This window comes from Oratosquilla oratoria, chromosome 12 (genome assembly GCF_046742065.1).
Source record: "Oratosquilla oratoria isolate Oo_2021 chromosome 12, ASM4674206v1, whole genome shotgun sequence".
Lineage (NCBI taxonomy): Eukaryota > Metazoa > Arthropoda > Malacostraca > Stomatopoda > Squillidae > Oratosquilla > Oratosquilla oratoria.
In genome coordinates this window covers 66,160,978-66,175,629 of record NC_134788.1, presented here as the reverse complement: position 1 = coordinate 66,175,629, position 14,652 = coordinate 66,160,978, and the positions used below count along the sequence as shown (strand labels likewise).

At 40.0% G+C, this 14,652-nt stretch overlaps 1 protein-coding gene across 1 annotated transcript; it reads right to left on the bottom strand.

Annotated features, from left to right (window-relative positions):
- Positions 1–2,359: 2,359 nt before the first annotated feature.
- Positions 2,360–10,908, bottom strand: LOC143031953 (uncharacterized). Its single transcript, XM_076196343.1, has 2 exons — positions 10,795–10,908; positions 2,360–5,481 (listed from the first exon to the last, which is right to left on the bottom strand). The coding sequence occupies exon 2, from the start codon at positions 5,359–5,361 to the stop codon at positions 3,958–3,960; it is 1,404 nt and encodes a 467-aa protein (XP_076052458.1). The 5' UTR covers positions 5,362–5,481; positions 10,795–10,908; the 3' UTR covers positions 2,360–3,957.
- Between the last annotated feature and the right edge of the window lie 3,744 nt (positions 10,909–14,652).

The following is a 14,652-nucleotide window of genomic DNA, read 5'->3' as shown; positions in this document are numbered from 1 at the left end:
TTAACATGTCGTCAAGGACGGAAATAGATAAAGAGTCAGACTGTGAATTTAGAGCCTTAAAGTCCTTAGAGATAAGACCCTTTTTATGAGCTCTCTGTCTTCGGAGCTTTTGCAAAACCTCCGAGTCAGATAATGACTTATCGTGGCTAGTCATATCAAAAGGGCAACCCAAACAAACTCGTCACCAAATACACAGGAATAAGACAGATGTCAGAGGTGTGCCAGGCTATTGACATGCTCATAACTTATGTTGATCTCTCTGCTAACGGTGACGTTCAGGCTTATTATGAACATTTGCGCACTTAAAGAAAATTATTGATTCGTGAACAGTATCAGAAAGGGAAACAGTTAAAATTGGACTCCTTTTTCAAGCGGATAACCACTCCTGAACCAAACTTTCAAGGTTTTGAATCAGTCACCACAGCCAGGCACCTCGAGCTCACTACCAACACATCCTGGCAGTGCTAGACATGTAGGTATAGCAGCTCCTCTGACTCTGAGTAGTTGCTACTTTGAATCCCACTATACGATCACGGAAAAAAAAACTCATCTCTCCCCGCATAAAGTAAAAAAAAATTACAATAGTACAATATTATTGGTATTAGTACATACTAATTACATTATTACAGGTATTTTGGTATTAGTAGATATGTATGTATACTATGATTTTATAGAGCTTAAGAGGTGATCCCCCCCTAATACACAAACACACAAAAACACTCCAAATCAACGGATTATTCAAATCAACGGATTATTCACATCAACGGACACCGTTTCCCCCCTTTTAGTCCATTAATGAGAGGTAGCACTGTACATGGAGACATACAGAACGGATTAATCCCATAAATAGAAGTATCACTGTACCATTATCAATTCTCAACTTTAGTTCTAGCTTTTAACTCCTTGTGTCTTCTCTGTTTGGCATTCACCCACTAAACTGACTGAATTTCCATACAATTTGTAGCTTTTCACTCTCATAAGCATATCCAAATGACATTCTCCTCAATGGTTCTATGTTAATTTCATTGTATTTTATTCACTGGACTAAATCCTTGCTTACAGTCCACACTGGGTGCAAGAAAGAATCCTCTAATATCCATAAACTTTGTCAGGGAACTGTTCACTCTGAAGAGCAAACACCACCATTTGTATCAAACTTAATATAAGTTTGGATTTCATTTTTTCCTGCACAGAAAATTTCATATCATTCAAATATTTACCTCTGTAGCTTCAGCCAGAAAAATCATGATATGAGCATGTTCACTTCCAAATGAGAAATCACAATGTGAAACAGAGGAGGCATCAAACACTGACCAGTCTTGTATTTCATCCTCTGGGAATCTGTCATGTAATGGCATGACGATGCTACGTCAGGGAAGAAAATAAGCAAGGATATATTCTCTGCCTTAGTGGGTGCCAATGCAGCAGGTACGCACTTCCTGTGCTGATAGGGAAGACTGCCAAGCCTTGCTGTATGAAGGACTGTATGCGGGAGTTGCCTGTTGTGTATTACAATACCAAAAGTGCTTGGTTCAACGGTGCAATTTTTGGCGACTAGTTCTTCAAGCACTTTATACCTGAATTGCGTAATTTTCAGGAAAATGTTCTCCACATTGCCCCTGAGGATGGCAAGGCGCTGCTGCAACTTGACAACGAACCCACTCATCCGAATGAGCAAAAGTTAGTTAGCTCAGACGGAAAGATTCGTGTGATGTTTCTCCCACCAAACACATCTCTGATCCAGCCCATGGACCAAAGCATCATCGTATCCTGTAAGAGGTACTACTAGCGGAAATATTTGGATGAAGTCTTGGTGGTTTTAGAGGAGGAAGAAAATTTGGTTCACGACACTAGAGGCCTGCGTACCCTAAACAACATTAAAAGCTACAACCTAAAGTCTGCCATATATAACCTTGCATCATCATGGAAAGCTGTAAAGATGACCACACTTGCAAACTCCTGGAACAAATTCATGATTGACAAAGATCCAGAGCCAGACTTCCATGGGTTTGAACCAGAAGATTACCCTGAGACTTTCCTGCATGCTAGAGAGACTAATGTAACACTTGAAGATGTCAAAGACTGGCTGGAAGAAAGTGATGCAGACCCAGGGTATCAAGTGTTGTCTATGGAGGAGGTCGCTGAAGCTGTTCTCGCTGGCAACGAGCTGGATGGAGCGAGTGGCAGCGAGGAGGAAGAGGAGGTAGTGGCGGTTAAACCCAAGATGTCGGAGGTGAGCCAGGCAATTGACATGCTCATAACTTGTGTTGATCTCTCTGCTAACGGTGACGTTCAGGCTTATTATGAACATTTGCGCACTTTAAGAGAAAGGGAAACAGTGAAAATTGGACTCCTTTTTCAAGCAGATAACTACTCCTGAACTAGACTTTCAAGGTTTTGAATCAGTCACCACAGCCAGGCACCTTGCGCTCTCTGTCACCACAGCCAGGCACCTCGCGCTCACTACCAACACATCCTGGCAATGCTAGACCTGTAGTGGAGTATAGCAACTCAACTGACTCGGAGTAGTTGCTACTTTGAGTCCCACTATACGATCACGGCAAAAAAATCTCATATTTCCCCGCATAAGGTAAATAAAAATTACAATAGTACAATATTATTAGTATTAGTGCATACTAATTACATTATTACAGGTATTTTGGCATTAATACGTATGTATGTATACTATGATTTTATAGAACTTAAGAGGTGATCTCCCCCCAATACACACACACACACACACACAAAAACACTCCAAATCAACAGATTATTCACATCAACGGACACCGTTACCCCCCCTTTTAGTCCGTTAATGAGAGGTCTCACTGTACATGGAGACATACAGAACGGATTAATCCCATAAATAGAAGTACCACTGTACCATTATCAATTCTCAACTTTAGTTCTAGCTTTTAACTCCTTGTGTCTTCTCTCTTTGGTGTTCACCCACTAAACTGACTGAATTTCCATACAATTTGTAGCTTTTCACTCTCATAAGTACATCTAAATGACATTCTCCTCAATGGTTCTATGTTAATTTCATTGTATTTTATTCACTGGACTAAATCCTTGCTTATAGTCCACACTGGGTGCAAGAAAGGATCCTCTAATATCCATAAACTTTGTCAGAGAACTCTTCACTCTGTAAAGCAAACACCACCATTTGTATAAAATCTAATATAATTTTGGATTTCATTTTTTCCTGCACAGAAAATACAAATTCATTAAAATATTTACCTCTGTAGCTTCAGCCACAAAAATCATGATATGAGCATGTTCACTACCAAATGAGAAATCACAATGTGAAACAGAGGTATCAAACTCTGACCAGTCTTGCATTTCATCCTCTGGGAATCTGTCATGTAATGAGTATGGCACTTTTCATTATTTCATCCTGCCATTCACTAGGAGCCAGCAGTTCGTTTTCACCCCATAACCTTTGCTTCTTTTGAATTTGACATGGTGCATCAGTTTTTTGCAATCATGTTATTTGAAGAACATTTTATTACACTTTTGTAGACTTACAAATGACTACAGATTAAACACTACTGACCAAGCCTGTGTCCAATGTTTACCAAACACGGTTTTCCTTTGATTACCTCTAAAATCATGTAGAAATTTAGGATAGGCCTTTTCAATGTCTCACTTTTCCTTTGTCATATTTTTCTAATTTTGATTTTTGCTTTGCACTTTTATTTCAATATTTCTACAGGCCCTTTTAGTACCCTTATTTCATCATTACCTTCTTAGCTTATGTTATTCTTGAACAGTAGGTCTTTGTAGGAAACTTCACTGAATTAAAAAAAAGAAAAAAAGCATCAAGTATCTAGCAATCAAGCCAAAGTTAGAGGGACCATTTTTCATTACATTAAGTCACACTGGAATGGCTTCCCTCCTGTGTACATCCTTGTATGATGTGCAAGATTACACTTTAGTGAGAAAGCAAAGCTGCACACGTCACACTGGAATAGCTTCTCTCTTGTGAGAGTCACAACCGACAGACCCTATGTGGGTTCTCATATGCTGTGTGACATGACCCTTTTGTGTGAAAACTGAGTCACACAGGTCACATTGGAAAGGCTTCTCTCCTGTGTGGGTTCTCATATGCCTTGTGAGAGAACCCTTATCTGAGAAAGCAGAGTTGCACAGGTCACATTGGAAAGGCTTCTCTCCTGTGTGGGTCCTCATATGCCGTGTGAGAGAACCCTTTTGTGAGAAAGCAGAGCCACACAGGTCACATTGAAAAGGCTTCTCTCCTGCATGGGTCCTCATATGCCGTGTGAGAGAACCCTTTTGTGGGAAAGCAAAGCCGCACAGGTCACATTGGAAAGGCTTCTTTCCTGTGTGTGCACTCATATGATGTGTGAGAGAACTCTTTTGTGAGAAAGCAGATTTGCACAGGTCACACTGGAAAGGCTTTTCACCTGTGTGGGTCCTCATATGCTGTGTGAGAGAACTCTTATGTGAGAAAGCAGATTCACACAGGTCACACTGGAAAGGCTTCTCTCTTGTGTGGGTCCTCATATGCAGTGTGAGATGACCCTTTTGTGAGAAAGCAGAGTCACACAGGTCACACTGGAATGGCTTCTCTCCTGTGTGGGTCATCATATGATTTATGAGGTGACACTTTTCTTTGAAGGCTTTATTGCACAGGTCACATTGGAAAGCTTTCAATCTTGTGTGGGTCTTCACATGCAATGTGAGAGAACCCTTTAGTGGGAAAGCAGAGCCACACAGGTCACATTGGAAAGGCTTCTTTCCTGTGTGGGCACTCATATGATGTGTGAGAGAAGTCTTTTGTGAGAAAGCAGAGCCACACAGGTCACATTGGAAAGGCTTCTCTCCTGTGTGGGTCCTCATATGCTGTGTGAGAGAACCTTTAAGTGAGAAAGCAGAGTCACACAGGTCACATTGGAAAGGCTTCTCTCCTGTGTGGGTCCTCATATGCTGTGTGAGAGAACCCTTTTGTGAGAAAGCAGAATTGCACAGGTCACACTGGAACGGCTTCTCTCCTGTGTGGGTCCTCATATGCAGTGTGAGAGAACTCTTCTTTGAGAAAGCAAAATGGCACAGGTCACACTGGAACGGCTTCTCTCCTGTGTGGGTCCTCATATGCTGTGTGAGATAACCTTTAAGTGAGAAAGCAGAGTCGCACAGGTCACATTGGAAAGGCTTCTCTCCTGTGTGGGTCCTCATATGCTGTGTGAGAGAACCCTTCTGTGAGAAAGCAGAATTGCACAGGTCACACTGGAACGGCTTCTCTCCTGTGTGGGTCCTCATATGCTGTGTGAGAGAACTCTTCTTTGAGAAAGCAAAATGGCACAGGTCACACTGGAACAGCTTCTCTCCTGTGTGGGTCATTGCACGACAATGTCTTGTGATATAACTGTGCCATAGGTGTCACACCAGATCCTCATCATCAGATGACACATGTGGGCTCCACGGATATCTCTTCCAAAGATGGTGACAATTACTCTCATCCTAGAAAAAAATTAATTTTAAGACTGACATCTCTTTAAAATTGTGTAATACAATGTAATAGGATTATGGATGTCTCCTACACAAAGCATTTCATACTCAGATGCTTTGTATATGTCATCTGCTAACATAAAATAGGGACAAACACCAACAGATATGGTGCTACGATATATTGCATCCTGCTTTTTTTTTTTATTAGAAATGTGCTGGAAACCATCCAATACTGTGCATACACACCCCACGACCAGAATGATTCAAATTTTGCTCTAGCTTTTTCATCATGTCACATGATTTGGAAGTGGGTCATGGCCCTGCTGACCACAGCAGTTATATTTTATTAAAACTCCATAACATTCCACGTTTGGGCTCACAAGACTTGAATCTAAACATGATCTTCTCTAGGAAGGTCTATTCTTTTAATTTCACTCATCTGACTTGAATAATTTATGCATGTTACATCATTTCAGACTCATTGGAAAGAGGTGTACCTATGTTATCATCTTGGCAAATCATAATAAATACAATTGATCTTAGAAATTGTAAAGGTTTAGATATCCCTGCCTATTAACATTGAACAATGTAAAGTTGGATAACCTGTGAGCTTTGGTCTCATTTGAGCATTTCCCACATCAACGTTTCTCAAATGGACGCTTCCCGTATGAACACAATATACAAGAATATAATAATAGTACAGACAAAGGTACTATTGGCAGTATTAGATTAGTAAAAGAGGTGTGGAAGGCAGAGGTAAGAGTAAACTTGAGGGGGCAACCAGGGATGAGATGGTTTGATGAGGTAAAAGGGGCATTAGGAAAGAGAGGAATATCAGTTGAGGAAGGACAGAAGAGGACAGAAAGTAGGGGTGAATGGAGAATGGTTGTGTATGGATGATGCTGTGATGCATGAGGGGGAGTGGATGGGGGATGGGAGGTGAGGGTGTGTGAAAAAATTATTTGAAAAAATAATTTAACAAAACCTGAAGGGAATTCTCCCCATCTGCTCTTTTTCTGCATGAGGGAACAGAGTGGGGGGTTGCCAATTTAATGAGGCTGTATCTTGTGACACTACTTCTGACCCAGGGCAGTGGGCGAGATGCAGGGACAACCCGTCATCTAGGAGGAGCCAAGATAAGGAGGGAGAGGGGTTGATGGGAGTGGAGTGTGTGGGGATGGAATGGGTGGGAGTGGATTTCATGCCCTTGTATTTTGGCTACCTCACTTGTAAGGGGGAAAAAAGCCTTTGGTATATGTGCGTATCCCTACTGTATTATCTGATGTTAGATGATGGCTGACCCCAAAGTGGTTACTGGCATATCTGTAGATCTTGGTTAGTGTTACCAAGAAAGGTTCTAACTCACCTATGGCACATCATCAAAGCCATTTAGAATCTTGCTGAATTAACTTTGCCTCCACCAAATGTGAAGCTTATAACGTTCCTTTTTCTATCTCAGAACTAAATACAACTATTACAGTGCAGTGATTTGTCACCAGGTTTGATGACATCCCATATGCCTTCCTACATGACATGTCTAATAGGGCTTATTCCATTTAGACCTCTTCAATACTTTTTGGAATACTGTCTTTCCTTATTCTTGGAGTGTTGCTGTAATCATCCCAAGGGACTGAGTAGACACAACCCTCATTTTCATTAGGTGAAATTTTAATCAGCATGTTTTTTTATGGTATAAAAACATGGTATTCACAAAATCAACATTTAATTTTCTATTGCTATATCATTTAGATATCCTCATCTTTAGATTTACTGTGTGTAAGAACAATATAAATAGGATACACTATAATTATAAAGATGCTTCTCAGTCTAGTTACCTATTATTTTTTAAATTGCTGCTGACATTAACATTAATTTTCAGTACTTGTATGTGGGGCTCCAAATACTCAGAATTATAAAAGCTAGCCAATAATATGGGCAATTGCAACTGTGAGACTGACAAACATACTGATAAATGCCCACACATTTACCTCTGCTCAGAATGTAGGTATGCAAATCCATGCACGGCGCCACCATCACGCATGTACCGTTTACACAACCATCTTTTGCGGCCACTTGGATTTTGTTTGGCTTAGTTTGAATATTCGGAGCATTCAGTGCATGCGTATGATATTCAAATTGTTTTGTTGTTCTGCAAGTGTATGCCCAATTCTTCAAAAGCAAACAAATTTTCACCAATCTAAATGCAAATTTGGTTATCATCCTTGGCAAATTAGTTTTCCGAGTAAAACTCCAAAGGTAAGGCATCTATATTTAAATATTTCAATGTTATATTCATGTTTTTTATTCTTTTTTATCTTAGAAATGAGCAATTTAAGATCGTTGGAACTTTGTGCAACTGAGCCTGAACATGTTACATGTAGGTAGTTATGCGCGAATCCATGATCGTCGCCACCATCGCGGATGTAATGTTTATGCTGCCATCTTTTTGCGACCTGTTCAATGAGGTGTCAATTAAAATGCTTGTAGCATTCAGCGCATGTGTAGAATGATCAAATTATCTTGCTGTTCTGCAAGTGTATACCCATTTCTTTAAAAAAAAATTGCAAATATGGCTATTTGCTGTTGCAGATTAGTTTTCAAAGTAGAAAATCAAATACAAGGCACTCATATATGAATTTTCAAATGTAATATTTGCATTTTTTTTAGCCTATTTTCTCTCTAAAATGAAAATTTTTAAGATCATTGCTAATAAGACAGCTGTTCCTAAATTGTTAACATGTAGGCATTTTCTCTGGTGCTGGTTGTGTTTGGTAATGCATGACATGTCAGGGATACTATGCATGGTAGTTGTAGAGGGTGTTGTTCGCAAATAATACTTACATTGTTATGGTATGAATTTTAAGTTGGACAGGCTATGCTATACCTATTACATAGCTGACTATGGCTATGATAGCAAGTGCATGAAATAAGTATTAATAATATGGTCAGTATTCCATGTCATGGACCATGAGAAGTCTCAAGACTTGTAGAGGTCTAGAGGCTAGACTTAAATTTTCCTCTTGGTTTCATGATGATAACAGATATGAGCTGTTGAAATAAGGCTATTTATTCAGATTGTCATGATTATTGATAACATGATTAAATGAAATAACTCCTTTGAAAGTAAAGACTTTATTAATTTTTCTATTTCAGTAAACTGGTGGAAAAAATAATTCACCAATTTCAACATAAATTTGAGTTAGGTCTGAGAATAGTTGCAGTACTAACTGGTTAGTGTACTGAGAGGCAATCTAAGGGTAAGGGCTAAGGCATCTATATATGCACTTTTTAATGTGATAGTAGAATTCTATTAGCTGCATATATGTTACATTGTGCATACATTACATTGATGGAACATGTTACATGATAGGTGTTAGTATGAATAGTATAAAAGGAAGGTCCTACATTGTTTTTAACATGCTCAGGTGATTGGCATGCAACTTGGCATTGTGAAGGTTTTATGGGTCAACAAATTACCTGAGCATGTCATTAACATTGCAGGATCTTCTTCTTATACCATTCTTACTAACACCTATCATGTTGCCATGGCAACTGTTGTCAATTTAGAAAAAAATCAATAAAATCTAAATCACTGGCACAAATGACATGCAACTTGACATGTGAAGGCTTTATGGGTCAACAAATCTCCTGAGCATGTCAAAAACAATGCAGAACCTTCCTTTCATAATGTGCTAACTAACATCTATCATGTTGCCATGGGAACTGTTGTCAATTTAGAAATAATCAATAAAATCCAAACCACTGGCCCAACTGACATGCAACTTGGCATGTGAACATTTTATGGTTCAACAAATCACCTGAGCATATCAAAAACAATGCAGGACCTTCCTTTTATAATGTTCGAACTAACACCTATCAGGTTGCCATGGCAACTGTTGTCAATTTATAAAATAATCAATAAAATCCAAACCGCTGTCCCAACTGACATGCAACTTGACATGTGAAGGTTTTATGGGTCAACAAATCTCCTGAGCATGTCAAAAACAATGCAGGATTCTCCTCTTACACCGTTCTTACCAACACCTATCACGTTGCCATGGCAACGATAAGTCGAATAGGCATCTAAGCTTCAAGATTCTTAGATTGCACAGCTGGGCTACCAATGATTTCAAAGTTGCTCATATCCGGTAGAATAGAGACTAATAAACAACATTATTACATTAAATATTATATGATTTAGTTTCTTACCTTTATATTTTTACTCGGAAAACTACAGTAATTTGCCAAGGCTAATATAAAAAATTGCGTTGAAATCGGTACGAATTAGTAAAGTTTTGAAGAACTGGGCATACACTTGTTTAACAACAAGATAATTCTAATACCCTGTGAATGTGCTCAATGCTCCAAGCATTCAAACTAAGCCAAACAAAAATCAAAATCCAACGGGGCGCAAAAGATGGCGATAGCGGAGCTGCGCATGGTTTCACACGTGACTATATGCCTACGAGTATTGCCATGAAGCTCAAATGTCTATTAACCAACAATCTTAAGCTTCTCATTTCCGGGAGAAAATAGGTTAAAAAACATGGTTCTTTAATTTATAATATTGGTTATTGATGCCTTACCTAAATATTTTTACTCAGAAAACTATTTTGCCAAGGCTGATAACCAAACTTCTGTTTAAATCGGTGAAAATTTGTATGTATTTCAAGAATTGGGCATACACTTGCACAACAAGATAATTTGAATACTCTGTGCATGCGCTGAACGATGCAAGCATTCAAACTGAGATATACTTATTTAAGGGGGCCACAAAAGATTGCATTGTAAACAGGACACGTGCGATCATGGCACCACGAGCGGATGCGCCCATATCTAAATAGTTGCAATGAAAAGGCAAATTTGGTATGATGGAGATGTTCCACATTGTTTTTGACTTGCTCAGGTAATTTGTTGACCCACAAAGCCCAAGTATTCCAAATTTTAATAAAATTGGACAAGTGGTTTAGAGTTTATGTGCATTTCTTTACCAAAATCTTTACAAATCACCACCTTTAATTCTAACCTTTTGTGATGGTAAGTCTAGCCAAAAATTCGGGATAAAAAATAATTCAAAAAATCGTATCTCCCTTATCATTTAAGCTATTTAAAAAATGTAAAAATTGTTTTGTTTCTATTGAAATGGTCTTTCATATGCAATAAGAGCTTATGGGTTAGTTATTATTATTATTGTTATTAATATTATTATTGTGCCCGTACCTACAGAATGCCAAATTCACTACCAAGCGGGAATTGGAGTGTAATGCCAAATATGAACACACTACGCATGCACTGAGCTTCCTTATCACTACATCATTGACTTACGAATTCAAGAAGAAGTCACACTTGTTTGATCTGCACAAAACACAGCTACTACAACTATTTTCGAGAGGAAGAATGAAACTCCAGGCTTGACGGGCTATGGCGTCATATGTAAACAAACATGATACAAGGGCGGTCATTTTTCTATATTTTCCTCTATTTTCCGATTTCCACTTTTTATTTTGTTTTACATTTAATGTTCTTATATTTCATATTTTATATTTCATTTTATACATATTATATTTTGTATCATATATTTACTATTTTCTATTCATAAAGATATATACAGTATACCTTACCTTACTAACCTTATTATTTTAAGGTCTAAGGTAATGTAAGGTATGTATTATTATTTATTTTGGTTCTATATCTATTTTGTCTTTATATTCATAATCCATAGGGTACTTTTTCAGAAATGCACACCTTCGCCGTATAGCAATAGATATTTCACTATCAATATTGTAGATTATAATAAACGTAGTATACTTTTTTGTGTGTGTTTTGCGGAAATCAATAACAGGAATTTTTTGCTGGGAGCTATACACAAACGAACGTAGGCACTACGACTACTTGAGACGCCATCTTTGCTTTGGTAGATGATATTACAAATTTCCTGGACAGTGGAAGGAGGAGGAGGTGGTTCAGGGGCGTGGGGAAATACGTACCTCAAGGGAGTGAAGAATGGAGGAGGAGGATAATCTCAGTGGGGAAGCCGAAGTCCAGTAGATTCGCATTACCACACGGGACCACGCGTGCTTCCTCACAGCAAGCGTGTATGTACGTAAATCAAAGAGGGGTGTGGGGACAACTCATAAAGATAACCGTCTTTGGGTAATGAAACCCAGAATTCCTATTGTGAGTTTTAATGAATTGAATAATTAAACACTAAAATTAAGCTACTTGACATTAAATAAGGGTTTTAACAGTTGGATTCACACATACATCCTATCTATCCTATCTCCCTGCGCGCCTATCTAGGGGTCCTATCTATTAAATACTCCTTGTTACTTGCTATTATCCTTAGAGGGTCTCTGCTGGTTGAGGGGATGACTTCCATGGGGTACTGTTCCTCGTTCTGGCAGGATGCTTTTGAAGTATATCATTGTTGTCGATCACGGCGGGAACCCAGGTCATCCTTTGTGATTAGCCTCGTGGAGGGGGAGCAGGATTGAACACGTAGGAGGCTTCTCGTGTACGCTATCCAGTTCCTTTCAGGTCAGCGTCCCGAGGAAAGGGGGTACAGATACGTACGTGACCCCTTGATACACAAATGTTTGGTTCACTGGAGGCTGGAGGCCTCTAGTCACTATGATAGTCGGGATGATACACACAGCACTCCACCTGATAAGTTCGGAGGGGGATTTGACCCGCTAATACTCCTTTAACGTTCACGCACTCACTTAAGGATGCAAATCCTTAATAACCACATGAGGGAGGATAGGGCGCGATTTGACTCTCCAGGACGTGAGCGGCCCGAACCTCCCTGATCGACTTTAATGGGTAGACTGCTTGTGTCCTGCGGTAGGTCAGGTCACGATGTCCGCTAGCCGGCTTCCGACGTTGCCAATAGTACTGTGTCTCCGTCCCTAGTTGCGAAGGGTACTACGAATAATGTTCATGCGGGAGGGTGACACAGTTGCAATTGTTCTTTGAGGTAGACACTGTTCACGAGCGGGATAGACACAATCCTAATAATTCTAATTGCCTAGCTTAATCAAATATGTGGCAGCGCGCAGGGGGGGGGGAGGGGTGTGTTTGAGTGCTTTGTGTGGGCGCGAAAACCGTTGAACCTGGCTCTGAGAACACAAATCAAAAGAGGGGGGGGGTGTTTCTAGATAATTAGAAGTCTCTCCCTTCGTTAAGGCACTGAAATTGATTGTCAAAAATGACATGACAGATAAAGAGGATAACGAGGTGGAGAAAAGACAGGATGTTGCTACTAAGGACTCTGGAAATTCCCCCGAGTATAGGGAATAAAGGGCCGTAGTGGTGAGAAATCGGACGTGAGAAAATGGGAAGGGAGACAACGAGCTGGGTGTCACAATTTAAAAAATTGTGACAGATGCTGTCACAACCTTGGGTAGTGACACAAGGGATGCCGCGTTTTCTACACTGCCGTGTAGAATGGGAGTGTTGCCATACCGGGGCATACATTTTTCTCGGGCGTGTGCAGACTTTCATAGCAAGATATTCAGTAAAAAGAAAGAAAAAAATTATATTATCATCGCAAAAAGCTGAAACTTGAGCGTAGAATTTTTTCTACACCGTAAAAACGTATCTTTTGGGGTACAATATATTATTATTAATATAATTACCAATAAAAGTCATATCTTGATGTACCATTTATCATTTGATAACTAGTTAAGTGTTTTTTTTAACAGCAGCTTGAGTTTTAAATGTTTTAAAACAGTCCACTGATATGTAGAAAAAAATTCCTCATGTCCTCGTGCAGTAGCTGCATGCCGCTATTTTTCTATGTTTTAGTACCAAATTCTACAAAACGGCAACACACGGTCTACTATTTCTTCTCGTTTTCTTGCGACTGCTTTCAAACCACAGTTACCAAATACTTTCGCTCAAGGGACTCGCCAACACCATAGGCTTCACATTTTTTTCGTCTCCTTTCAGCCCTTCTCGGCTATCAATTCCCTCTACTCTTTGGAATTGCCGGAACTCTTAAGGCCTCTAGCAAATACTTCTTGATATTTTTCCTTCTCCTTGTCCCCCTTAACTGTTGTGCCGATTTGGCAGTTAATCGTAGTGCCTTAACGAGTTTGAGAGAGACTTCTAATTGCTCAGGAAAACCCTCCCCCCTCCTCTTCTTTCTAGGTGTCTACATATGCCTGCGAGCAAAGACACGAATGTTTGATATTAAGAGTGGAATACCAAAACCTCTCAGTTTTACTGTTTGTCCATGTTACAGTTGTAATTTGGTACCTTGTGAATAGAATTGGTGTATTTCATCCAAGAGTTACCGTTTGAATGGGTCCCATAATGGTTTCACCCCCGCCCCCCCTGCGCGCTTGCCATTTATTGCTTAGGCTAGTTATAATTAGGCTAGTTAGGATCATATCGTCCTCTCTCGTAACTAGTGACTACCTCAAAGGACTACTAGAAATTATTCAACTCCCACGTAAACGTTGCACTGCAGTCCCTTCAGGACTAGTGATTTGAAATTAGGAGTACTGGCAGCAGTGTATGCCATAGGCATAGGCAGTTGACCCGACAATGCCGGGCACCGGCAGTTAACCCCTGGGTCCCCACAAGGAGAGGTGGGCCTCACGTGCTCTCGGAAGATCAGACGCGCCACACCCTCCCATAGGGTGGCTATCGAGGATTTTACACCCCCATGCGACCCGTTTACGTTCCGTCAGGCACTACACGGATGATTCATGTGCAAAATCCCCCGGAGACCTATCGAATTGAGGACAGTGATGCGAGTGACGCCCCGAGCCTCGTGGGAACAGGTCTGCACGGTGTCGCGACGAGGTCAGCCTCCAGTGAACACGCCACGCTTAGTGTGTGCAGAATCGCCATTATTGTGTACAGAATCACCTTTCTGGACATCCTGACCAGAAAAGAACTTTAGACAGTGTGGAAAAGCTGAAAAACGCCTACGGAATCGGTAAATCTTAAGTTTCGACCATGGGAGAAATGTAGCAATGGAAAATTAAATATTAATTTTGTAAATCAAAATGTATCAACGTAATATGCAATTTTTTTGTGCGGTTACAAAATAGGACATCCTAGGATGAGATGGATGGATGGGGTGAAGGGGGCTTTGGGGAAGAGGGGAATGTCTGTTGAGGAAGGACGGGAGAGGACAGAAGACAGGGGTGAATGGAGAATGGTTGTATATGG

What these genes read in the sequence shown, in the direction of transcription:
- LOC143031953 (XM_076196343.1), bottom strand. Translation starts at nt 5,361, where the DNA reads ATGACCCACACAGGAGAGAAGCTGTTCCAGTGTGACCTGTGCCATTTT.